At 46.6% G+C, this 27050-nt stretch overlaps 1 protein-coding gene and 1 pseudogene across 1 annotated transcript in view; both read right to left on the bottom strand.

Annotated features, from left to right (window-relative positions):
- Window positions 1–27050, bottom strand: part of LRRC1 (leucine rich repeat containing 1) — a 579559-nt gene that overhangs the window by 289736 nt on the left and 262773 nt on the right. The window contains exon 4 of the mRNA XM_085610853.1: window positions 13072–13161. Coding sequence (XP_085466979.1) covers window positions 13072–13161 — 90 coding nt within the window. The remainder of the gene's footprint in view (window positions 1–13071; window positions 13162–27050) is intronic.
- Window positions 14014–15253, bottom strand: LOC146817268 (enoyl-CoA delta isomerase 2 pseudogene; annotated as a pseudogene).

Genomic DNA, 27050 nt, shown 5'->3' with positions numbered 1-27050 from the left:
AGGGCTGTATGGGTGAGTTAGTGTGTGTATGGGTGTGTTGGTGGGTGAATGAATGTCTCACTGGTATATGTGTGAGTAACTGCATATGTTTTAAGGCAGTATATGAGAGTGTTGGAGTACATAAATGACTATACGTGAGAGTAAGTTATTTGAAGAGTGGGTGTATATAAAAGAGTGTTTGCTTGTATCAGTGATTGTACAAGACAGTAAGTATGTGTTAGTATCTGCATAAATAAGTGATGTGGTGTGTGTATAAATAACGCAGTTGGTGTGTATAACTGTATACATGAGTAAATGGGTATGTGATTGATTCTTTGCATAACTGACTAGGTGTGTGAGTAACTATGGATGAGTGGCGGACTGTGACTGTATGTATAGGTGTATGAGTGCATATTATAGTACTTTATTGAGGAGTAACTGCATGTATAAGTGAGTGGATGTGAGTGTAGACCTAGGAAATAGTGGGTGGTATGTAGTATCTGGCATTGTTGTGTGTATGGTTTCAAAAATAGTAGTCTGCATTTTAGAGTGCGTGTATCAAAGTTTATATTAGGCAATCAGTATGTGCATCAGATAATCAGGTGGATGATGTCATCAGTGATGTCACTGACCATGTTATAAGTGATGGAATATGTGACGTCATCACCAGTGCAATGCGGGCGCGAGTCATAGTTAGCTCAACTAACTAGAACAGGCGAATTTCTCTGGTTTTATAGGAGTCAAATGTCCAAATAACTATAACGTCCCTGAAACCTATGGTTTTTTTCAGTGAATATCTAAGGTTTTTTAAATGCTAATTCCTAACTATAACGTCTGTAAAACCTATGTTTTTTTCAGTGAATTTCAAAGGTTTTTTAAATGTTAATTTCATATTTTAATATTTATAAAACCTATATATTTTCTATTTTTTGTGTAATATTTTGGAACTCTATTATCCTTTTTTTTTTTAATTTGAAAAATATGTAATGTTTTATATCTTCAAAAAAAAGTATGTATATATATTCTTTTTTTGGGGAGAAAACTGAAGTCCCGTACCGGTAGTGTACCAAGCTCCATCAGCACGCAAATCTTATACACCATATTGCTAAACTCGTAAAGGATGCGCTTTTCGTATCAGACACGATCTTGGCACCGCGTCCCGCGTAACATCATATGCGTATGTGGACGCGCCAGCTGCTACTTTGGTATGCGACGGGTACGCAGTACCAAGCTGCGCCTTACGTCATGTACGTATGGGGTCACGCCCGCTGCGCGTTGCGCATGCGACGAGTGCACGCTGCCAGGCCCTGTGTTACATCACAGACGTATGGTGTCGCACAGGGAATGCCATTCCCTCTTTTTTTTCGTCTCAAAACTATATCTAAATAAGTTTAAAGTGTATATGAGAACAAGCGATATCTAAAATATTTTAAACATTTATATATTTCTAACTGTAATAAACGTATATTATGGTAACTATATTTTCTCACAATCGCGTCATGTGAGACCTCCTAGCGCACTCGGTGTACGATTGCCATGTGACCTTAAAGAAAAGCATTTGATTGGTTTATAACTTTTCCCATTATAACAGTTGGAGGACCCCGCCCATTGTAGTCATTCTCTCTACAGAGTTTGATGAGACTCCTTCTGCTTACAGAGCTTTTTTGAAAACATTTTGCTATGTACACATATCTGACACTACACACAACATGCAATCATCATCTTCATCAATATTCATGCTCTGTAAAGCAGCCTTCCACCTGTGATAGCCATGCATCTAAAAGCTACATAACAGAACTTTTCTCCACTGCCTGAAGTAACATGGTTGCATACGCTGTCCACAGCATAATGTAATGTGGTACAGCCCAGAGGCATTATCATGCATAGATAATGAACACACGGACACAGATAGTGGAAGTGGGTACAGGCACGTGCGCTTGACTCCTTTTTATTACCAGGGTCACATATCCAGTGACGTCTGTGCTGAATGCGTGTGGGGTGAGTGTAAACCAGCCCTCAGGGAATGGTTGCTGCTAGCATCAACTACAACAGTAATCATTGGATCACATACAGAGATTCAATAATAAAACGGTCAATAGTTTGTGCCGCAGTAAGGTAGATTTGAAATAATACCGAAAAGATTCCATCGTAAAAGAACCATAACTTGTGGTATACTGAGATACAGGCAGTAGATCTGAAATAATACACAAAAAGATTTTATCATAAAGGGTCCATCAGGTCTAGTACACTTAGATAGCCACATCAAAAGCATTCAGCATGTGCACAGCCAGCGATGATGCGTGCTGCTGGCGGCCGTACTAGGAGCAATGTCTGTTGCCTACAACACTACATCTGCAACAGCGACTCGATCTGAATTGTAAACACTGCTGTCTGCAGTGTAGGCCAGAGAGCGGTCAGCAAGGGCCCACAGCCAAGTGACGTTGACTTGAGCTGTCCTGTTTGCCGTATGTGAAGCAACAAAAACCGTGTGCGGACCCTGTGATGATGCATATGTGTGGTGCGGACAGAGCGCACTGGAGCAATGCCTACAGGACTGCGTCGTCTACAATAGCGACTCGATCTGAATTGTGAACACTGCTGTCTGCAGTGTAAATTGAAGGCAGTAGTGAGCACAGTCTTCCATGAATACTTTTTCTCACTTCCTCTTCACAAAATACAACAACATAAATTACACAAAACTCTGCAATAAATAAATCAAAACAATTCTAATTGCGATCTCTGATGTCCACTGTGTACACTGTTACTCAGTGTTCTTTACCACTACCAAGAAGAACTTGGTCATTGTACTAGACCTATAAGTCATCTTAAAAAACTTCAAGCAAGTATACTAAAAGGCTATTGTGTATATTTCAATAGACGTTGTAGTTAGTTGCCTACTGGATTCTGTAATTAAACAATCACCATTCGATCTGAATTGTGAGCCCTGCTGACCGCAGTGTAGGCCAGGGTCAATGGTCATGAACGCCTCACAGCCAAGTGCTGTTTGATTCGGAAGCACCGAGTTGGTTGCACCTGATCAGAGGGGTACACACAAATGATCACAAACTAACCTCGGACATCCTCAATCACAGAATCAAGACCTCGTTTCACTGTTCCGACCTGCTGTACCACGGTGTACTCCACCGACTGCAGTCAGCCAAGCCCAATAATTATGTGCAGCAGTTAGCTACGGAAGTACAGAGTGTGATGCACCTCAATGGAGGGAGTTCTGTTAAAACCAAGCAGCACGTAATATCGTACATCGTTCGTTTTGGGATCAAGACACTGTTCCACTGTTGGGACGTAGAGTTGGTTGCACCTGTTCGAAGGGAGTACCTTCATCTCCACTCTCAGATGCAGTTCTAACATCGTACATTGTGGGATCAAGACCCCATTTCACTGTTCCGACCTGCTGTACCGCGGTGTACTCCAGCGACTGCAGTCAGCCAAGCCCAATGATCATGAGCAGCAATTAGCTACGGAAGCACAGAGTCTGATGCACGTCAACAGAGGGACTTCTGTGAAAATCAACAAGCAGCAGGTAATATCAGACATAGTCCATTCTGGGATCAAGACTCCGTTCCACTGTTGGGACCTAGAGTTGGTTACGCCTGGTCGAAGGGAGTACCTTCATCTGCACTCTCAGATGTAGTTCTAACATCGTCCATTGTGGGATCAAGACACCGTTACACTGTTGGTACCTGTTGGACTACTGTGTTAGTAGTATACAGAGCACTCCACAATGCTGGACCTCAGGCTGGGCGCTGTCTGCCTGTGTTGTGGTAGCCAGCGTTGATCTCAGGAGCCTTCCCAGCTCGCAGACCCAGGCCCAGGAGCTTCCGCCGGCATGTGGTGGGCCCTCTTTCACATACGGCGGTGTCGAAAGGTGAACTGTGGGGCATATGTGCGTCGCAGCGGCCATGACGGTTTCTGGGTACCGGCAGGCTGAGAGCATTATTCCCGCAGCCACCTTCGCTCACGGCGTCAGCCTCGTGACGGTGTAAGCTGCACAGACCTGACAGACATGTTCGCCATTCCGGAAGAGAACCACACCCAGAGAAACGGGACTTTTATTCATACCCCTACGCTAGCCTTGCGTACGCTGAGCCAGCCCACTACACTAAAGATTTTTTTTGGGGGGGCACATACGCGCTAGGTTTTCGTAATCTTCCCTACTGACTGTATCATGGTTGTGTCCACTGTCCACTTCACTCAATAGACCATCAGTGTATGTTGACATGTACATGTCTGTGCTCTGCATACTCAAGTCTGTCCGGCACATCCCCTCAACACTTTGCATTGTATACTTTTATAATCGAGAATCACTTGCCACCTTCGCACATACTATGCTCCTATCTCTCCCCGCATTCTGCATTGTGTGGCAGAGGTGCTATGTTTGGTTTGTGTACATGGCTAGCCACGGTTCCCACAGTACGTAGTGTCGCCGTGTCTGCTAGGTGTACATGTTGTTTGTCATGTTGTATGTGATTATATAAGGTAGCGCCTTTATTTACGAGCAGTGGTTTCTCCCATTTACATATCGCTGTCTTAAAGAGGATATCGAAGTTTTTCTAAAAGGTGAAAAGTGGGACCACAATGGCAGTCATTCATTACTATGCAAGAATGTCCAACTGCACGATGTTTCTAAGCTTACAGCCCCCAATCTTGCATGCTTTCTTAAAAGCACGCCAACTCCCACAATCCAACCAACATTCAAACAGCCTCCCGAGGCCATAATTTGCCCCGGGTCCCCCATCCCCCAGCGCATGGGCCTTTTAAAAAAATTATGGAGGGGGGCTGCATAGCCCCCCTCCTCTGGCCACTTTAAGGCCCCGGGGACCCCATCCCCCGGGGCCGGCCATTGTTTTTTTTTTGTTTGTTTTTTATTTAACCCCTTCGCCGCGGCACGAATTCCGCTGCGGCGCTGGGGGGGTTCGGGGTCAGCGCGGCGCTGCCATGCTCGTGACGGAACCACTCCGTCATGAGCCACGGGCACGCTGTGCTCATGACGGAGTGGTTCCGTCACGACTCCGCCCACTTGCATTGATCGCCCGCACAGGCGGGGAATCAGTGCCGCGTGGGAGGAGCGGCCGCCAACGGCCGCAGCATGACGGAACCACTCCGACATGAGCACACGGCGCCCGTGGCTCATGACGGAGTGGTTCCGTCATGAGCAGGGAACGGGTTAATGGGGGAGGGGAGGCGCTTGGACCCCCTCCCGGGCCACTTCTGGCCCTGGAGACCCCATCTCCCGGGGCCTGGCCTCTCGTTGGAGACCGTGGGGGGGTCCCCAATCCCCCCACGGTCCCAGCCGGCTCCCCGCCTCCTGCGGGAGCCGGCATTGCTTTTCCACATGGGGAGCAGCTAACATGCTGCTCCCCATGTGGAAAAGCAATCTGCTTTGCTTCATTGAAGCGAGAGCAGGTTTCCCTGCTCTCGCTTCAATGAAGCAAAGCAGTTTGCAATGGCAGGGAGGGAGCCACGAGGCAAACAGCAGTGTCCCGGGGGGGGGGGCACCCCAGGACACCGCAGGAGTGGCCCTGGGGGGTGGCGGTCCCCAGGACCAATACAAGGCTCCAGGAGGGGGGCCGCATGGCCCCCCTCGCACATGTACAAGTTGCCCCGGGGGGTGGTGGTCCCCGGGGCTGGGGGGGCTGCGAGCCCCCCCACCTATGTTAACAAAGCCCCGGGTGGTGGCAGTCCCCGGGGCTGCAGGGGGGCCGTGAGGCCCCCCCCCGCATATACAATCTTCGAGCCCCGGGGGGGGGGGGTGGCGGTCCCTGGGGCAGTGTGGGGGGGGGATTAGGACCCCCCCCCCCACACTTTTTTTTTTTTTTTTTTTTAAAGTATGCCCCCGGGCAAATTAGAATATTCAGCGCTGAATTATATTTTTTTTCAGCTGAAATTCGTGCTGGGTGCGCGAATCTCGCAGGCCTAGGGGGTCAGGGTGTTTCTACCCTGCCCCCTTTTTGAGTTTTTCTCGTTTGTTTTTTAGGTTCCTTGTGCCTCGGGCTGCCAACACTTCCTGATCTGGAGTGTTGACAGCCAATTAGAATTGAATATGCTACTTACCAGTATGCATCTGTTCTTGGCATGTAGGGCTGCTGACATTCATATCTGTGCATAGATCGCCGCCTAGTGTTGGGTCCGGATGATTGCACATTGTTGTCCTGGAAGAGTCTTCGAAGTATCCGGAGATAGGTGACTCCTCCCCTGGACCACAGTGCGCATGGGCATCCTCTCCATCCCCAGATTTTTTTCGCCATTGTGGCAGTGATGGAGTAGATACAGGAAGTGATGACCATGCTATACAGTAATTCTGAGAGCTGCAGCTGCTACAAGCGCCGGGGAGGTGGGTGGGCGATATGAATGTCAGCAGCCCTACATGCCAAGAACAGATGCATACTGGTAAGTAGCATATTCAGTTTGAGGCATGTGGGCTGCTGAATTCATATCTGTGCATAGAATACATAGCAGTACCTCCTATTAGCGGCGGCCACCAGTGCCAGCTGCAGCAGTCTGAAAAAGAGTTTTGAGAACAGCCTGTCCTACAGCTGCCTGCTGTTTTGAGTGTACATCTACACAGTAGTGTTTGGTAAATGTATGTATAGTGGACCATGTGGCTGCTCTACATATTTCCTGTAAAGGAATGTTTCCCAGGAAAGCCATGGACGCCCCTAACTTTCGTGTTGAGTGGGCTCGTGGGGGAATCGTTAATGTGCGTTTAGCTTTTTGATAACAAATTTGGAAACATTTAACGATCCATCTGGCTATACCTGCTTTGGAAATGGCGTTGCCCTTGTGTTGTGGAGAGAAGGCAACGAAGAGTTGTTTTGTCTTCCTAAAGTTTTTAGTTCTGTCAATATAGTACATGAGGGCCCTCTTTACATCTAGTGTGTGGAGCATTCTCTCAGCGACATTTTGTGGGTTTTGAAAGAAAACAGGCAGTTCAATGGTTTGGTTCATGTGGAACTGCGATATTACTTTAGGCATGAATTTGGGGTTGGTACGTAGTACGACCCGGTTTGCGTGAACCTGTATGAATGGCTCCTGAATGGTTAGTGCCTGGAGTTCACTAACTCTCCGTAAGGAAGTGATGGCAACCAGGAAAGCCACTTTCCAGGTGAGGAATTGAATCTCACATGAATGGAGAGGTTCAAAGGGCGGACCCATTAGTCTGGTGAGGACCAAGTTGAGGTTCCACACCGGTGCTGGGGGGTGCCTTGGGGGAATAACTCGTTTAAGTCCTTCCAAGAAGGCTTTGATGGCAGGCACTCTGAATAAAGAGAGGTGCTGCCTGTTTTGGAGATAGGCTGCTATTGCGGTTAAATGGATACGTATTGAGGTGTATGCCAGATTGCATTGGTATAGGTGTAATAGAGAGCAGATTATGTTCTGAATAGATGCGTCTAGCGGGTTAATGTGATTGTTGTTGCAATAAATGACAAACCTCTTCCATTTAGCTGCATAGCAAGCTCTGGTAGTGGGTCTCCTGGCCTCCTTGATGATCTCCATACAGTCAGGTGGCAGGTTTAGGTAGCCAAACTCTAGGACTTCAGGAGCCAGATTGCCAGGTTCAGCTGTTGCGGATCTGGGTGCTGAATTTCTCCATGGGTCTGCGTCAAAAGCGCGGGTTTGATCCGCAGCCTTTGATGCGGCACCACGGAAAGTTCCAGAAAGGTGGTGTACCATGGCTGGCGCGCCCACGTTGGAGCAACCAGGATGAGTGTCAGTGAGTGCTGTCGCAGTTTGCGTGCCACCAGCGGTATCAACGGCGCTGGGGGAAAAGCGTACGCAAATCTGCCGGACCAGTTCATCCATATCGCATTGCCCTGCGACTGTGGATGTGGGAACCTGGCGGCAAAGCTTTGGCATTTTGCGTTTTCGTTTGTGGCGAATAGGTCTATCTCTGGATGACCCCACTGCTGGAAGTACGGTTGGAGTACTGATGGGTGTAGCTCGCACTCGTGCATCTGGTGGCTGTGTCTGCTGAGCAGATCCGCCATCTGGTTGTCCTTGCCGGGGAGGTGTTCCGCCATGAGGAATATGTTCCTTTGAATGGCCCACTTCCACATGCTCTGAGCCAGATGAGACAACTGTGGAGAGTGTGTTCCTCCCTGCTTCTGTATGTAGTACATGGCAGTCATGTTGTCCGTCCGGATCAACACGACCTTGTTGCACAGGTGTAGTTTGAATGCCTTCATGGCTAGGAAGACTGCCATCAGTTCCAGAAGGTAGATGTGCATCTTCTTTTGTTGTGTAGTCCATAGTCCCTGCACTGTGTAATTGAGTACATGAGCTCCCCATCCTTGGAGAGACGCGTCCGCTGTCAGTGTGATTTGTGGAACAGGCTCTTGGAACGGTCAACCTTTGCAAAGGTTTTGTGGATTCCACCAATGCAGAGAGTTGTATGCCCGACCGCTCACCAACACTAGGTCTTTTAGTTGCCCGTGAGCCTGATTCCATTGACGTGCTAAGCACTCCTGAAGCGGGCGCATATGTAGTCTCGCGTGTGGGACTATGAAAATGCAGGAGGCCATCATGCCTATCAACTGCATGAATACTCGCGCCGGAAGGGAGTATTGAGGTTTGAATTTCGAGATCAGCAGTTGCATGCTGTTGATTCTCACTAAAGTTGGCTGAGCTGTGGCAGCCAGAGTGTTGATTGTCGCGCCTAAGTACTGTTGTACGTGCGCAGGTTAGAGACTTGATTTTGGGTAATTTAGTGAGAATCCCAGATCGTGAAGAAGGTGAATGGTGTGGCACATGTGGGTGGCACATTGTTGTGCTGATTTGGCCTGAACTAGCCAGTCGTCCAGATAAGGGAAGACGTGAATGTTTTGTCTTCGCAGATGTGCGGCCACTGTTGCCAGGCACTTGGTAAAGACCCTGGGTGCTGTTACTCCGAAGGGGAGAACTTTGAACTGATAGGGATTCCCTTGAATAGTGAATCTGAGGTATTTCCTGTGTGAAGGGTGTATTGGTATGTGGAAGTATGCATCCTTCAGGTCTAGCGTAGCTAGGAAATCCCCCTGACTGAGTAGTGGGAGAACCTGCTGGAGGGTGAGCATATGGAAATGCTCCGATAGTATATATAGGTTTAGGGGTCGCAGGTCTAGGATAGGTCTGAGCAAGCCGTCCTTTTTTGGGATTAAAAAGTACAGAGAGTACACCCCTGTGCCCTGCTGGGCGATGGGCACTACTTCTATGGCCCCTTTTGCGAGCATAGCAAGCACTTCTTGCTGGAGTAAATCCAAGTGTTCGGCTGACATAGGACGGTGCTTTGGTGGTATGTTGGGTGGAGTGGAAGTTAGTTCCAGACAGTACCCATGTTGGATGATGTCCCTGACCCACCTGTCCGTGGTGATGTTCTTCCATGCGGACAGGAACAGCTGGAGTCGTCCCCCGACAGGTGTTAAGTGGTCGGGGGGTAAGGAGAGGGCGTCACTGTTTGTTCTTTGGGGAGGACCTGGTGTTGCCATAGCCACGTCCCCTGCCCTTGGTGCTGGATCCATGATATCCACCCCTGTTGGTTTTGTCGTAGGTGCTTTGTGTGCCACCTTTAGTATACTGTTGTTGTGACCCCTGACCCCTTCACGTTCCCCTATTTCCGGTGCGACGAAAGGAGCCACTACGAAATTGTTGTGTTTGTAGAGCCCCCATAGATTTCGCAGTGTCTGTGTCTTTCTTTATTTTCTCTAGGGTAGTGTCAACGTCTGGGCCAAATAAGAATTCTGTGTTAACCGGTAAGTTCAGGATATTGTTTTGGATCTCGGGTTTGAAGCCTGAGATGCGTAACCAGGCATGGCGTCGCAGCATGACACTTGTGTTTATTGCCCTGGCCGCTGTGTCAGCTGCGTCTAGGGCGCATTTTATAGATGCATTAGTGAGGAGTTGTCCTTCTCTAATGAGGAGTTCCGCTGACTCTTTGTACTCCTCTGGTAGATGTTGGAGCAGTGACTCCAGCGTGTCATAATGTGACCTGTCATAACGTGCCAGGAGTGCCTGTGTATTGGCAATGCGCAGGATATGCGCTGCTTGCGCTGCAACGCGTTTGCCCGATGTTTCAAGTACTTTTGACTCTTTGTCTGGGGGAGGAGCATCACCAGTTGTCTGTGAGTGGGCTCTTTTGCGAGCGTTGGCAACCACCATAGAGTCTAATGGCAACTGACCCCTAATGTATTTAGGGTCACCGGGTGCAGGCTTATATTTCTTTTCAATCCTGGGGTTTAACACCCGGGCTCTTGTGGTGTCCTTGAAAATGTCTTTGGCAGGTTTCAGAACCCCTTTTAGCATGGGCAGAGTTTTGACAGTCCTTTCTGAAGATGCGTAAGTGTCAAGCAGGAAGTCCTCCTCAATGGCGTCAGAATGTAGCTCCACCCCATGATGAGCAGCAGCCCGTTCGATGAGGGCATTAAATGCGGCCGTGTCCTCTGTAGGAGATGTTTGAATGTTGTAGAGTTGCGCATCCTGAGTATGTGGCGCGATACTTAGGTCTGTGGGGTCATCCCACGCCTGATCAGGGTCTTGTAGTGGTTCATCGGGATCTACGTCCCCGGGGTAGATGGTATCCTCCCCACCATATTCCTGCATCGGGTCCGATTCGGAAGGGGTAGGAGAAAAGGACTGCGGATCTAAGTGGAGGGGATGGAAGTGTTCTTGTAGCACTGGTTCCTGCTCCGCCGGCAGCTTGCGTTTAAGAGGAATTTTGTATGGCACCTCTTCCTTGACTGGCGTTATTTTGCGCTTGTGGAGCATTAACCTGCCAGTGTCGGCGTCGATAAATTGGGGCCCCGAAGAATCTTGTTCTGTTAGGCCAGTGGTGGTGGACTGTGTGTGGAGGACATGTGTCCGAATCTGAAATAGTTTCGGTGCCGATGTCGGTGGCAGCCCAAATGTAATGTTGGTGGGCTCCGAGTGCACTCTACAGGGTGAGGTAGTTGCAGGACCCGAGGTAGAGTGGAGGGCTACCCGGTCACGGATGCGTTGTAGAGATGCAGAGACCTGCTGCACAGCAAACTGAGACGGTGGTTTGGTGGGCACCTTGGTAGTAGACGTCGAGGACGACCCCGACTTTTTTGTCGGAAGGGGGTCACTGGTCTGAAGGGATTCATCGACAGTCGACGTAGTGGAGGACTTATTCGGCATTGGTGCTTTAGGCGTTGACGTAGCCGAGGCGGCCATCTTGACTGCGGAAGTTACGGCCTTCGGTGTCTGCGCCGAAGGTCTCGGTGCCTTGTGGTGCCCGAGGGCGCGCTTCTTCTGTGCGTCGACCGCGTCTGCTGCGGTGAGCTCGGCGCCGAAGTCTCTCTGTACGCGGTCGGAGCCGACGACTTTTTCAGCGCCGGGGCAGTGGATTGTTTCGTCGCCTTTGATCCGACCACCACCAGTTTCACTTTCGATTTTGAAGGGACTGGAGCGATGGATGTGTTTGGGTTTAACAACCCGGTCGTCTTTGGTAATAGTGGCTCTTGTAGAGTGTTTGAGGCCGGGCCGGAAGGCGGGGCCGAGGAACCATGTATTAGGTCTTGGGTAAGGCCCGAAGGCGATCCCTCGACCGGAGCCTGATGACGATGTACAGTTTCGGCCTCCGTTTCGACGGATTGGCCTAGCTCTTCGGGAGAGCTGTCTTCTTTGGCCCCATAGGCTTCGTCGAAGTCCCCTACCTCGTCGACGGCTTCTTCACGTCGAAAGATCACTTCGTCATCGTTGTCCGATTGGGAACCATGTTCTGAAGCGGGGCTAGAGACTATTTCTTCCACGCTCTCGGCGTCCTCGTTCTCGGTGCTGAATATATTGGTGGGTGCGGGCGCTGCCTGCTGCGCCTCGAGCCTCGCTGCCCGTCGGTTCCGCAGAGTCTTCTTGGATCGGAACCGTGCTCAGGCCATGCATTTCGATTTGTCGTGATCCGGCGAGAGACATTTATTACAGACTGGGTGGACGTCTATATGAGGGTACTTGGCGTGGCACAACGGACACCTCTTGAACGGAGTCCTCGCTTCCATCGTCGATCGAGCGTCGAAGTTTGGACCAATTCGGTACGAAAGTTGGAAGGGGGTGTGGAGCACCAGAGCTAGTAGTCGACACCGAACGGTAACTGTACCGACGAAAACTATAGGCCTTTTGGCCTAAAACTAAGTATTCCGAAGTTGAGCTAAGATAGTTGCATCCGAACCCAATGGCGGAAAAAAACAATCTGGGGATGGAGAGGATGCCCATGCGCACTGTGGTCCAGGGAAGGAGTCACCTATCTCAGGATACTTCGAAGACTCTTACAGGACAACAATGTGCAATCATCCGGACCCAACACTAGGCGGCGATCTATGCACAAATATGAATTCAGCAGCCCACATGCCTCGAACACAGCTTGTGCACGGCAGGGTGCGCGCTGGGTGCGGGGAGGGTGCGCGGATCCTCCGAGGCCATAGATATATCTATGATTTTACTTTAGATTTTCTCAGGAACTACTGAACGGATTTACACCATTTAAGCAAAAGGCACGAGTCTGAACTGAGAACTACCTCTTTGCCAAATCTGGTGTAATTCCGTTCAGCAGTTCGGGCTGTAGCTGCGTCAACAGGTCCTATGGGAAAATGCATGGGGAAAACGTGCTTTGGGATCCCCCTTCTTTCTCGGCCTCCGCTTGACGAATCACCGTGAAATTTTCAGGATAGGAGCGGACCGGAGCTGGTCAAAAGTTTGGAAAATTTCGCGAAGATTCGTCAAATCGGCGCCAACGTTATTCCAAATTGAATGTTGCGGATTTCCTATGGAAAATAGGTCCCAACTATATCTACCTACTGGCGACCGCCAGTAGGTAATATTATATATATATATATATATATATATATATATATATATATATATATATATATATATATATATATATATATATATATATACACACACACACACACACAGGCATTTCAGGATGAGAGCGAAAAGAGGCTGCTACGGATATACACTTCGCTGTAAAGCACAAGGAAGTCAAATATAAAAGTCACCTTCAATAAACCACACAAGTGCTTCCTTAAACAGAACGCACTAGCGTTACAGTGCTGGTATTATTCTAAACAATTTCAGATCACTTACTTCCCAATGTTGTCAGGGAGCACATGCAGCGAGATGTCATTCAGGGAGAGTGATGTCAGACTCTGCAACTCTGGAAAGCTATTGGGCAACCTAAGGAGACATCAAAACAGTTAGTCTTATCTTGTACAACTACTTAAGCCTTGTGCTATAATATCAAATCTATAACAAATATTAATTTAATATGATCTAGCCATAATTAAACTAAACGGCCATCACTGCATAATCTCAACTAACAGCCACAGAATAAGACTATTTACTTCCACGTAAGTTTAAATAGTTCTCTATTCACAAGTTCCGCCTATCCAGCCAACTAGTGAGAGGGTCAGAAAAGTTTTTTTTCACATATGCTTCTGGGAGTTAATAAAGTTATTTTTTATAGGTGGCAGTTTACTGTGAAAAGAGGAATGTACAATCATCAGTTTTACGAGTTGAAGCAATCTGTTATTGGCGAGCGGTCCAAATTTGGTTCCATCGACTCAGTGACCGCCATTGGCCCAAGTTCTGCACTAGTCGTGTTCCAGAGTATCACAGATGCATGTAAAGCTCTCAAGGCATATCCAGGTGGCAACCCAGGAAAAAACAGTGTTACTGGTACAACAAGTTCATGTCAAAGTACAAATTCCTGCCTACTGGTGAAATTAAGTAATGCCTTTTATCTAGAAAACTTTAAAAGTTAACTTTTTGAACTGAAATGGTGTAATAGTAAGCACTTCATTTAGTACTAATTATTTGTTGTTATTGAAAGGCACACTTGGGTTTATCCTCCCTCCACAAGAAAGTAAGAAGCTATCCTAGCACTCTAATACACCGGAAAAGCTACTACCTCAATTCCTTATCCCTTTATTTGGTTATGATCAAGTTTAGGGTATTTGCTCATCTCACGACCAGGATAAGAGAGACAAGGGGCTTTGATAAAATTAATTTTGATCACCCTTCTGGCCTTCAGTATACATTCTTGCTCGTCTCATAATGTTGTTGCACTGCAGGAAAGGTTGCAGCTGTTTGTGAAGGGCAGAGTTTGGACTTCTGGAAAAAGCTTAGAATGGCATTCATCAGATGTCCATCTTTCGACGAGGCATTCACACTCTTGATTATTCACGGCATGGAGCTTCATCTTTTCTACTCCCCGCATCAACTATTTGCTGAACGCCATGGACTGATGTGGGAGTTGAGCATAGTCCTTGATTCTTGCCCAAACTTGGTCTGGAAAGTGTTGTCAAGGAACACCTCTGTTGTAAGCCCCAAGTCACAGGCTTCCACAGCTGTAAACTTCTTGTTGAAAAGCAGTATCTCACTGGCCATAGAATGTCCCATTATTTTAGGGAAGGTGTAAGAAGAACATCCCTCTGGACTCTGGCCTAGCTGGCTGAAAGGGGTGTGAAAGGTAACCCTGTCTGTAGCATACACAATATCGAACAATCCAAGTAAGGTGACAGAGACCCCAACAGCTGGGCCATTTACTACTGAAATAAGTGGCTTGGGGAAGTCGATGAAACTACTCACAAGTCTCTCCAACAAAACGGCACCATGTCTTGCACCTCTTTCTTTATTATCCAGAAACACATGGGCAAAATGATTCAGGTAATTTCCGCTGCAATAGCAATCGCCATTTCCTGTTAGAACAGTTAAAACCGAGCCGTCTTTGCCAGCTTCATCAAGTGTCTGAATTAATTCATTATACATCTTAGTGGAAATTGCATTTTTCTTCTCTGGACGGTTTAATATTATCTTGGTAACATTATCTTCAGTGTTCACCAGCAGTGTCTCATATTTAGGTTGACTGCCTGTAGAGGGTGCTTCTTCCTTCGAGTAATCAGAGGGCCCCAAACTGGAAACAAGGTTGACATAGTGTTCCTTAGCACGGTCTTGCGATAAGCTACCCAGAGACTTCCAAGCATTCCCTTTTGGCCTTATTGACAAAGTCCATCATACCTGGCTTTGGTGCATTACAGGGACCTTCAGTAGCCTGTTTGAATAAGGTGTACAGCTTCAACTTTACTTCATTTCCCGGATCCGCCTTTAAAAGCTTCAGCTGCTCTTTCGCCTTTTCAAAGTCTCCTGCCTTGACCTGCATTGCTGCCCCACTTGTATGCATTTGTATTGATGCAGAAAAAGCAGCTTGTACTGCCCTGGTTGAACGTGTGAATGCCAGGAACCAGCGTCCCGCTGCCAGGATAGCCATTATACCAGCTAGCTAGAGTCACGCCGTGCCTTCCTCCGTCCTTTTTTCAGTGACAGGGCTACTTACGAGAGCCTTGACTGCTCGAAGAGCCAGTAGGCGGCAGCCACGTGTGTCCGGAAGAAATGTAAACGCTTTTCCGGTTGGGATGCTTCTGGGAGTTGTCAGCGACTACAGCGATACTGTTGCATGACACTGATAACAGCTCTATAAAGTCCATCACAACAGTGTCATCCGAAGGTTTGTTTTTGTATCTTAGTGTAAATGTGTATTTTTATGCACACATGTATGTGAGTAGACAAAATTAATGTCAACCTTTTGGAAAGGTTTGGTGTGAATCTGTAACCATCTGGGTTGAAAAATCTACATCTATTATACATTTACATGCTGTCCAAATGGTAGTAAACAGTTTTCTATGCGTCTGGGGACTTAGAAGTCAAATCTTGAAAAGCATATCAGTTCTGAAAACATTCCTAAAGCAAAGAATTTCCTGCCGAAGAATCTTTCTTAACCTATGCTGTGGAGCAATGTGAAAATCTGTTTAGATCCCCTATGTTGCATCTTCCAAAATGTCTTGTTATGGAATACTTGCACTAAAGACGACTGTCGAACTGTTTTGAACAATTGTTTGCCTGATTAGTGATATCATAATTGTAAGCACAAAAGGATTTACAATTTATTTTTTCCCAAGTGCCACAAAAATATTTTCTTCTCCTGAATGCTTTTGACTAGTCAATACATCCCCATCTCTTCTAAAATCCAGCAGGTTTAAGGATCTTCTGCATTACACTGAGTATTTTGAGAACATGGTTATTTTAACTGAGTGACTGGCATGAAAGGCTAACACCACCTTGGCCATGATCGTAGGGGGTAGCTCATTGGGAAGTAAACGGTTCCTTATTCTCAGAATAGAAGTGGCAGTGGTCAGAGACAGTACAGTCCAGGTTCGTTACTCAATATATTTTTTTATGTGGCAGCTAAAAAGGAGACCTCAAAATGTGTACAGCGCAAATATAAGATCTTCTGCTGGTGCTCTAGAGGATGTCCTTATTCTCTTCAAACCTTCACAAAACACTCTTATTATTGATAGTGTGGACAGAGCTCTTCAGTAAACTGCCAAAGCCACCAGATACATTCTCACGGAAGCACAGAACAGTACACTTTGTATGAAATGAGGCAGACATATTACAATGTATACAATGGGGATGCTATGGATTATTCCATTGTTGATGCACCCCATTGCCTGACTTTCATTTGAAAGGGTAACACGTCCTAGGCATCCTTCTCTTCCTTAGCACTAACATGTATGTATGCATGCCTATGATTAATTCTGTTGGACAAGCTTGATGACCTCAGGCATCATGCTGGTAAATTCAAGGGACTGGGGTTCATGTGTGTGCTTCTTTTGTTCTATTGTTACCATACCAGAGTTGGCATGTAGTTCCTTGTGGACTTTAAATAACATCTGTGTTCCTAGAGTCTCATGTCTTTCACGTCAATGTAGGGTTTATCACCATACTTGTCACAGAAATAGGGATCATTTAGTATGAGAGGTAGTGGTGGTAATGTGTATGCAAAAATTGTGACCTAACAAGGTATTGCTCTTCGAACAATTCTCTGCATGCCAGATTAAGTTGAGGTATCTTGGCATTCTGTTTTCTTCTGTGGCGAAAAGACGTATGGCTGGGTGAGCCCAGTGAGTTAAGGAGGTGCCTATAAACCAGTCTCTAAAACCTTTCCTGAAAAATTAGGTACTCAAGACTGATACGTCATTTTCTACTCCTGGAATGTGTTTTGCAATAAGCAGTAGTCATCTCTTTATGGCCAAATGACGTACATCTGTTCTGATCTGATCACATTGTTTGAGGTCGTTTCAAAACAGCAAGCCAGAATAAATCCCGCGGTCTGCAACTCTAATACTATTACACACAAGATGGACTCTCCTCTTGCCACTATGACGTGGGAAGAAAGTTCATGCATGGAGTTCTCCATCCTGTCCAAGCTGTATCTGATGTGAAGGATACGTAGAGTTGTAGTTCTAAAAAATCCCTTCCTTGTGCAGGATATTACGCCATCGTAAGAATTTCATTATCACTTTTGTTACAACCACTAGAGCTTCAGTATCATTTGCTGTGGTACCTAGTATGTAGAGTGACTTCTGCAGTGAGCTCACACATTAGAAACAAGACACAAGGCCATCATACACATTTCATCACATCCCTCACTATCACCATGATGTCTCTAAGAAAAGTATTCTTCAGAATTCAGCATGCATGCCTTGGACTCCTCAGATTTAATAAGAGCACCTATAAATGCATTTTATAGGTGGGTTCTAAAGTCAACTTATCATTTTTTAATTTGAATTTAAACTGGTGCAATATGTTTAAACCAGGATCAACATTTCTGAGATTAAATTAGATTACATTATATTGTAATGTTTCCACATTTGCACATAATCAACTTGCTGAAACTCTGAATTTTCGATTTCATATACACTTAGTTAGTGGTCTTAAATGTTTGGGAAGGGTCTTATGTCATTTAAGCACACAAGGACGTGGATGGAATACAATCATGGGGCGGTATTATGGAAAGTGCCCTGGGGGTGCAACATGCATTTGCGCCCGCTTTGTGCGCCCCAGGGCCCTTTGGTATGGCAGAAAGGCCGGCAGACGCTTGCACAGACCTTTCTGTAATACAAACAGCGCTGGCGCACATATTGCACCAGCGATATCAGAGGGTGTTTCCTTATTTGAATGGGAGCATGGCCCGATGCAAATGAGGGAGTCCTTTTGCCTCCGCACCATCGTATTATAAATGTTGGCGATGAGGCAAAGAAGCTGCCAGGGGGCACACTGACAGTGCTCCACCTGATGGCAGCCCTCTGAAGGGGGGGAAAGGAGGTCCTATGCACCCCCAAGACATCCCCTTGCAGGTAGGTGCAGTCACTCACTGCACCCACCCGCAAGGGGATCTCTCTCCCCTCTTAAAAGTGCAGGTGAGTTGTCTTCTGCACAGAGAAACACGAAGCAGCTGCTTCAAAGCCGCCCTGTTTTTCACTTGAATGTGCTGCCCCCAGGGCAGCACAAATTAGCAGCTGCCCTAGGGGCAGCACATTCACTGTAATAAGGCACACCTTCCCTGTCTGCGCCAGGAGCACCTGTTTTAAGGTGTGCCATGGTGTAAACAGGAATATTGTGCCCCATGTATAATAGGGCTCCAGGAATCCTTTCTACCACAACGGCTAACTTCATGGCTCCGTTCGACAGTAATTTTCTAAGTATTTCAGTGCCAGTCACAAGTGTTTCACCTTGATTTTCTTCTTGCGAGGTGGTATTAAAATCTGTGGTCTGCTCATGAACGTTCTATAGGACCAATAAGTTACTGTGTCCTTCCCCTCAAGTTCATTAACGGCCATTCCTAATATATAAACTTTAGTTTCTCCCTAACTCAGTGCGCTAAGGGGTAAGTAACATAGCATTGATTGTGTACTATTAATGATTGCTGGAGGTGGGGGGGGGGGGGGAGGCGAGGTGGGGGGGAGGCGAGGGGGGGGGGGGAGGGGTGCTGCTACTGCTCGAACAGCCAGGTCTTGAGTAGCCTCCTGAAGGTCAGTAGGTCCTGGGCCTGCCGTAGGAGGATGGGGAGGGTGTTCCAGGTCTTGGCGGCAAGGTAGGAGAACGATCTTCCGCCGGTGGTAGCTCTTCAGATGCGGGGGGCGAGGGTGAGGTCGGCGGAGAGGAGCTGGCGGTTCTGGGTGTATAAGGTGAGTCGTCTGTTGAGGTATGCCGGTCCGGTGTTGTGGAGTGCTTTGTGTGCGTGGGTGAGAAGCTTGAAGGTGATCCTCTTGTTGACAGGGAGCCAGCGCAGGTCTCTCAGGTGAGATGAGATGTGGCTGTGGCGAGGGATGTTGAGGATGAGGCGTGCAGAGGCGTTCTGTATGCGTTGCAGTCGTTTCAGGAGTTTGGCCGAGGCTCCCGCGTAGATGGCGTTTCCGTAGTCCAGCCTGCTGCTGACGAGGGCCTGGGTGACAGTTCTTGTTTCGGTGGGGATCCACCCATAGATCTTGCGGAGCATGCATAGGGTGTTGAAGCAGGAGGAAGAGACGGCGTTGACCTGCTTGGTCATGGAGAGTGTCGAGTTGAGGATAACCCCCAGGTTGTGTGCGTGGTCGGTGGGTGTCGGGTTGGCCACCAGGAGTCGTCCCAGGCTGACTGGGTGGAGCCGCGGATGAGGACCTCTGTCTTGTCCGAGTTCAGCTTCAGTAGGCTCTTCTTCATCCACTCGGCGACGGCCTTCTTTCCTTCGTGGAGGTTGGCTTTGGCGGTGAGGGGGTTCTTGGTGAGGAAGAGAATCGGCTGGGTGTCGTCGGCGTAGAAGATGATGTTGAGGTCGTGCAGTCGGGCGACGTGGGCAAGCAGTGCCATGTAGATGTTAAACAGTGTCAGGCTGAGGGATGATCCTTGGGGTACGCCGCAGATGATCACGGAGGCTTCGGAACAGAATGGGGGGAGGCGGGCGCTCTAGGTTCTGCCTGAGAGGAAGGAGGTGGGCCATTCCAGAGCCTTGTCTCGGATCCCTGCATTGTGGAGGCGTGTGTGAAGGATGCGGTGGCAGACCGCGTCGAAGGCGGTTGAGAAGTCCAGGAGGATGAGGGCCGCGGTTTCACCGTTGTCCAGCAGGGTCCTGATGTCATCTGTGGCGGCGATGAGGGCAGGTTCGGTCCTGTGGTTGCTATGGAACCCGGACTGGGATGGGTCCAGGATGTTGTTCTCCTCGAGGTAGTGGGTCTGTTGTCTGTTGACTATCTTATTGATGACCTTCGCTGGGAACGGGAGCAAGGAGATGGGCCGGAAGTTCTTGAGGTCTCTCGGATCCGCCTTGGGTTTCTTGAGTAAGGCGTGGATCTCTGCGTGCTTCCAGCTCTCCAGGATGGTCACGGTCTCGAAGGAGATGTTGATGACTTTGAGGAGATGAGGTGCGATGGTGGCGCTAGCTTTGTTGAAGATGTGGTGCGGGCATGGGTCTGACGGAGAGGATGGTGTTCATGATTTTGATGGTGTTGTCGTTCACGTTGGTCCAGGTGAGCATGGGGTTGATGCGGATGGTGGCCAGGGGTTCCGAGGTGTTGTTGGCTGTCAAGGCGGTCAGGTTGATGAAGCGGTCGTGCATGTCTGCGATCTTGCGGTGAAAGAAGGTGGCAAGGGAGTCGCACAGGTCTTGTGATGGTGGGATGTCGTTGGAGCTGGGGTTGGAGAGTTCCTTCACGATGTTGAAGAGCTCTTTGCTGTTGTGTGCGTTGTTGTCGAGGCGGTTGTCAAGGCGGTTATGGACCCTCTTCCTCTTCGGTGTATATCTAGTGCCATATCAATGTAGTTGTGGCTGTTCCTTTCAATTGCGATTGCTGGTTTTGAGGCTCCTTGAGATAGAAAGGACTACGTTTGGCCTCTGGGCATTTGGCACAGCACTAAGACTTTGGTGTGGACTTGTGGCGGTGAGTATCCCTAGTTCTCTTGTCATGCCTGCTTGCTTGCTTTAAGCTCTCAACAGGGTCTGTTTAGGGAGCACAATTTTTCCATCAAATTATAAATTCTCTATCAGTGTCAGTATCTCTATGCCACTTAGCTCACCGGCATCTGCCTTTGAGAAGCAGGTCTTGATATTGGTGCTGGCTGTGGTTTGCCCCTCTTGCACAATAGCCTTCGCTCTAAAGTTGTGTGATTGAGAAAGATGATGCACAATTTTAACATGTGATCCAACTGACTGTACGGTCATGTATCCCAGTTAGGCCTAGTAGGAAACATTGCCATTTTTACATGTTGCCTTCACTTTTCACATCGAACTTTGCCACACATTTGCGAGACTTTGGGTTAGTTTCCTAGAAACACCGACCTTGCTTAGATGAATCAACTACGCAAGAAAACTATCGTATTGCCTTGGAATTATGTACAAGGCCTACAAGTACGTTTTGCAAATGTATTTAAATATTTACGTCCATACGGCGGTTACGCAGCTATCTGTAGCATACAAGCAATGGTAGCCTGATCACAATCTCGGCCCAGGGCAAGGATGCCTTTTTCTATAAATAAACATCTGTTTCCTAGTATAGTCAGAGGAGGCACTTCTGCTGACTTCGAGGGCTCTCTACATGCTGAAGCTTTAGCCCAGCAGCTGACTGACATCTCCGTGAGGGGTGTCCAGCTCGTGACCAAGACGAGGTCCTACATTCTTCCTCACCAGGAAATAATAGGGTTGAATCATCCAGTAAGGGGATTCTTGGCATAACAAACACATACACCACAGACATGTAGGTTAGGGTCTGCATAGTAGGAGTACACTAGATCTTATATTATTTTATATGCTTGCATATATACGCTGTTTCAGCACGATAGTGGAACCTTTTGTTCTGTTCACTATCCTGACACTTATTATAACTTTCATCTGCATCGGTCTATTGATCATTGCAGCACATATATTCTATACAAGAATCTCTTTGGTTCAATTAACATTGAAAATGTCCCTTTGTGAATTCTTTGTATATTACTCCAAGCCAAAGAGAGCACAAGTGTATGTGCGAAAGGTTCTAGGTCTGTCACCACGTTTCTTGAGGGGAACAAGGTTGTCATGTTCAGTGGTTGCTAGAACTGTTCGCTCCCTTTCTGCGTTTAGGGGGGCTTATGTGGGCACTGTGAGATAGCTGGTCTAAAGAACAACATATCCTGCGGGGTGCACAGAATCAGTTTGGTACCGTCCCAAACTTTATCGTACACAAAAGTGCAATTCCTACTGATTAGTGCAGTGTTTCCCAAACTGTGGTCCGCGGACCCCCAGGGGTCCGTGACACATTCCCAGGGGGTCCGCAAGCAACAGTTTTAAAAGCACTTCAAAGTTCCTTGAATAATCTGTAGTTTTCGGGCAACTATAATAGTGTCAAGATAACATCCAGTTATTAACGTATCTGCTGGGGAGAGAAGTGTGTTTTGTTCAGTAGCAGGTTTGACTCATCTAAGGTAGCGCAGAGGGTTAATATGCCTGCTGCAAAGAATGTGTACCATGCATTAAAAAAAACAAAAAAACAGTAGTTTATGTGGATAGCTCAGTGGGTTACTGCTTTTGTCACAGATTCTTTTTTTATTGTGCAGTTTATGAGTTACAATCATAATCTAGCACCTTAAGCTATGCCCTGCCATCAAACAGCTGAATGCAAACTGCATGGTACAAGTTAGTATGCTATCTGTTTTTCCCAGTCTTTCATAATCCTCATTTTGCCAAAAACGTTTGTTTGGGTAGAATTAAACTGTTATAATTAAAGTCAAAGCTAACCCCTATGTTACATTCTGTATCAAGATGTTGTGCTTCTCCAGACCAAGCACTCTTAAAAAATGCTCACCAGCATGGATTACATGTGAATCCTACACCTTGAAGTCCCCTTTGCCTTATATAACATAACATTTTCTATACACTGATTTACACATGTACGATTCATTGTCTCTGTATGTGTGTGATGTAAAGTGCTCTGACACCCTACACTTGTATGAGAGATGCTATACAACAAATGAAATACATGTGACAGAGGGGCTATTGAGAGAAGAAAGGCACTCTTGGAGAGTAACAGTGAGGGATTCATAAACGATCCCCAAAAAGATTGATGAATTGGTGCATAGTAAGGTCATCATTTACTATGCTTTAAAAGCAAATTCAATTCAATATATAATGACAAATGCACCATTTTCCCCCAAATTTCCTTGGTGGGAGAGCCCCCCAAAGTTTGCTTTGCAGTGGCCAGGCTCACTCACTGCACTTAGTACTGGGACTGGTCTGACAACATTTGCCAGGGCTGCTTTGGGTTTCCAGTCTGGCCCTGGCAGGAGCCTCATACTGCGAAATAGAACAAAATATTGAACATTTAGTTGCCGAGATGCAGCACTAACCATCCCATTTTCGATTTTGCTAATTCTTTCTATAAAAAATATTACAATCTTTAGTGATTCGAGTATTTGTTTGGTGTGCACATGTGTGTGTTTACTTTTTTCAAACTACTGTTTTAATGTTTGAAATTTAAAATCGTACACATTGTTTGGGGGTCCTTGGCTTCCAATAGTGACTCAATAGGGGTCCTCAGGAGTCAAAGGTTTGGGAACCACTGGATTAGTGTAAACTACACGACATGGCACCACCAACGCTGGTTGGGTTCTTATTTTGTGTGGATCAACTGAGTAGTTCAATCATGCCTTCTCAGAGACCCCTACACACCTTCTAACCAGAGACATCAGTGGTGGTAGGGAATATCCTCCTCAACTGAGTAGGTATACACTATGCATTGGCTGTTGGTAGTTCAAGCTTGAAGGGATCCAATTCCCACTGTGTTAGCGTAACACAGTAATTAATTTCTGCATACATGGCACAAAGCAATGCTGAGAATTGCATATATGCCGTTAATCAGAAACTACTACAAAATGGTCTTACACTAAATGGTGGGGACGTTACCTTCGTGGTTCAGGCACACAATACATATAGAACAGAGGTATGTTTTTTCTTCGGTTACATTCCCAGCTGCAGATGCTGTAACACGAGTATTTCACACACTGAGAATGAAATAGCAGATGAGTACACACCATATGAACCAAGAACACGTTAATTGGTTTAAAGGTGCCCTGCCACACACTATGGAAAATGTGAGACTGGGCCCCCTAAGCAATTAGGAGGCGACACGGCCAGTTCGAGCCGGATACCCACTGCATCCGGGTATTAATAATTTGACCTTATACAATAATCTAGTAACAACATACAGATGCCTTACACAGTGATGTGAACATTAACACTTACTCCTGCGTGGGCTGTTCAAGCTGCACCACCATTATTGGCTACACTAGGCATTAGCCCAGAAACACTGTGAATTCAGTTGTGGGAAAGGTTCCCGCCAAGAGGAAAGAAATTCTGTTTTTGATTGTACATAAAACAAATCAGCTTAAAGCAGTATTTCCCCATAAGGGCCCGCAGGAAAGACAAAGAACATTGACAATTTGGTTGCAGATGGGGATGGCTCCCCCTATAGAATACTGTGCAACTTGGGGTACAGTCTGTGCTGCAGTATATACTGGAACACATGGTATCCCTTCTCTGGCTGTTCTGCCTTAAGTGCTGAAACAGATCCAGATTGAGTACGGGGCAGCACCTGCCCTGGACCGAGGTATGAAACTGATGGGCAACTTTGCCACAGTATCTGCTATAATGTTGAGTAACATTAAAGGGGAAGCAGCAGCGTTGCTTGAGGGATTTGACTCCGGACAGCAGGAGTGTGAATAACGTAAAATTATCGAAGAAACCTATGCTACGCTTGGTAGAGATAATTTATGAGTAAGACCTGGGAAACCACAGCTGAAGAGTAATTCTGAAAAGGATAACTCTAAGCAAGCACCTGACTCTTTGTCAAAGAAGAAGTGGGACAGTAAGAAAACCAAAGAAAACCAAATCACAGGTGGGTGTCCAGCACAGGAAACCACAGAGAAATGATATAACTTGAGGAACTGTGATAATGTGAAACCGCCTGACAGGTATCAAAATACTGATGATACACGTTCCTCTCGTTCCTTCCAGGATTCATCTGATAAACGTTCGGAGAGAGGAGGGCAGAGGGCAGTCAGAGTGCAGATCAGATGGGCCTGTGAATCCAAGGAAGGACTCAACGCTTGTTTGCCTACATTATTAAGCAAGACGAAAAGCCTAAAACATCTAAACCTTAATTTAAGAAAAAAGAAGGTAGCCGGACTTTAGATTAGGCATGCCAGCATATTGAGGACTGCTTCTGAACTGGGAATGGACATTAACAATGCTGGACAGCTCAGCAGAATTTATGATAGTTTGCCAGAACCTGATGGATTGTCTGGTGGGATTAGCACTGAGTGAGTATTGTTTATACAAAGTCCAGCTACGGTTGGAGTGGGATGTGCCCAGGTTCATTAATGTCCTCTTTTGGGAGGAACTTATTCAAGGGTACAATATTCTTCTGACCGAAAAGAATTGGCCAACTGATTTCGTAATGCATTGACCAAAAGGGGAAAAGGTGACTTTACCAGCCTTTTCCGACCTCGTTCCAGAATCAGTTAAACATTCATACGCCAAGGAGTGGGCTCTAGCGCTAGTTCCTGGTTATACCGCAACCATGTGGGATGGGATGATGGTTCACCTTATCATGACATTCCATTGAGGACACCCTCAAAGACAATATCCAATCAAAAATGAAGCTAAACAGCAAGTTAGGGAAATCCTAGAACAACTTGAATACGAAGGTGTAATTGAAAGTTGCACCTCTTCAATAAATAATCCTATGTTTCCGGTAATTAAATCTGATCCTTTATATCGTCTAGTATTAAATTACAGACATTTAAACACAGCTACTCTTACATTTGCGTAGCACACAGTGCCGCACTAATGAATAACATTGAGCGGAAAAATTACCAAACACTAGATATCTCGAATGGATTTTTCTGCCAAAATATAGCGCCTGGAAGCAGATATTTGACATCATTCAGCGCACTAGGTAGGTTCTCAGAAACAATTCTGTAATTTGTCCCAAGGGTATAAGAATAGGCCTGGGCAGTTTTCAGTCACCGTTACAGAACTACTTGAAAATTTTGATGAGCAGGCATTGTCCCATGTTGATGACATATATTTGACGAATGATGACCTTATGGAACACTTGACTAGAGTAGACCGCATAATCCAGGGGTTTGCTCACATGAGCTATAAATTTAATTAAAAAAGAAAAAAAAAAAAACGCCTACCTCAGTGTCCTTTTTTTGGAATTTCAGTTGTAAAGTGAGGGCAAAAGACTGGCGACCCATTTTCTAGAAAAATGTGCGTTGTTCCAACCTCCAACGATTATAAAAAGATTGCAATCCATGTGAGGATTCCTAAATTTGGGTATAACATACATTCTAGATTACATAGAACAGGTCGAACCATTCTATGACCAGATACATTCAGAGTTTGAGCGCACACAGGAACATACAGAAATTTTACGTTCCATTCAAGCTGACATGATAGCTTCTTAAGACCTACATACACGTGTAAACACAACAAAACTGGTGATCCATGTAATTGCAGGTACACCAGGGTACACATATGTTCCATTCAATGAAGGTGACAGTACCAATAGCATATAAATGGAATTTATAATCCAATGCTCAAATGCGTTTTGCACCTGCTGAGAAAATACTGTTAGCAGTACAGACTTCTGTAGTGAGAGAGCAAGCCCTGGCTCAAGGTAAATGCATTATTTTTGTGACCCCGGTACTGACCTTAGAGGCAGTACCAGAGCAAGCATTCCAAAGCTCTACATCCACGTTGGAAACAATTGGCTAACTCACTCACTGCAACAGATGTAGATTACAGACTTGATTCAGGCCTTTCTGCAGTACGAACAAGAATATCCTTTGACTAATGAAATAATGCCTCTAGAACACTATGACTGCATCATTTACACTGATGGTTCAGCTCAGCCTGCAGTAGGGACAAAAACACCAATGCTCAGCTGTGTGCGTAATTGTAAAAGAGTGTATGCATGATGGAGAATTCAATTCTGATGAAACCTACACTCAGTCACTAGGTGATTGCACAGCGCTGCTGGCAGAACTAAAGGCTCTAGTAGTGGCACTACATAATTAGTACCTACATTATTGGAGCCAGAATCGATTCATAGATTGAAATGGCTGCATACTAAAGCACAAGCAGCTTTATGAACAGGCAGAAAAGCTGAAAGAATGCTTGCCACGGGCTCATGTTATTCAAACACTGAGTCATC

Source organism: Triturus cristatus, chromosome 6 (assembly GCF_964204655.1).
Source record: "Triturus cristatus chromosome 6, aTriCri1.1, whole genome shotgun sequence".
Classification (NCBI taxonomy): Eukaryota; Metazoa; Chordata; class Amphibia; order Caudata; family Salamandridae; genus Triturus; species Triturus cristatus.
This window is presented reverse-complemented; position numbering and strand designations above follow the sequence as displayed.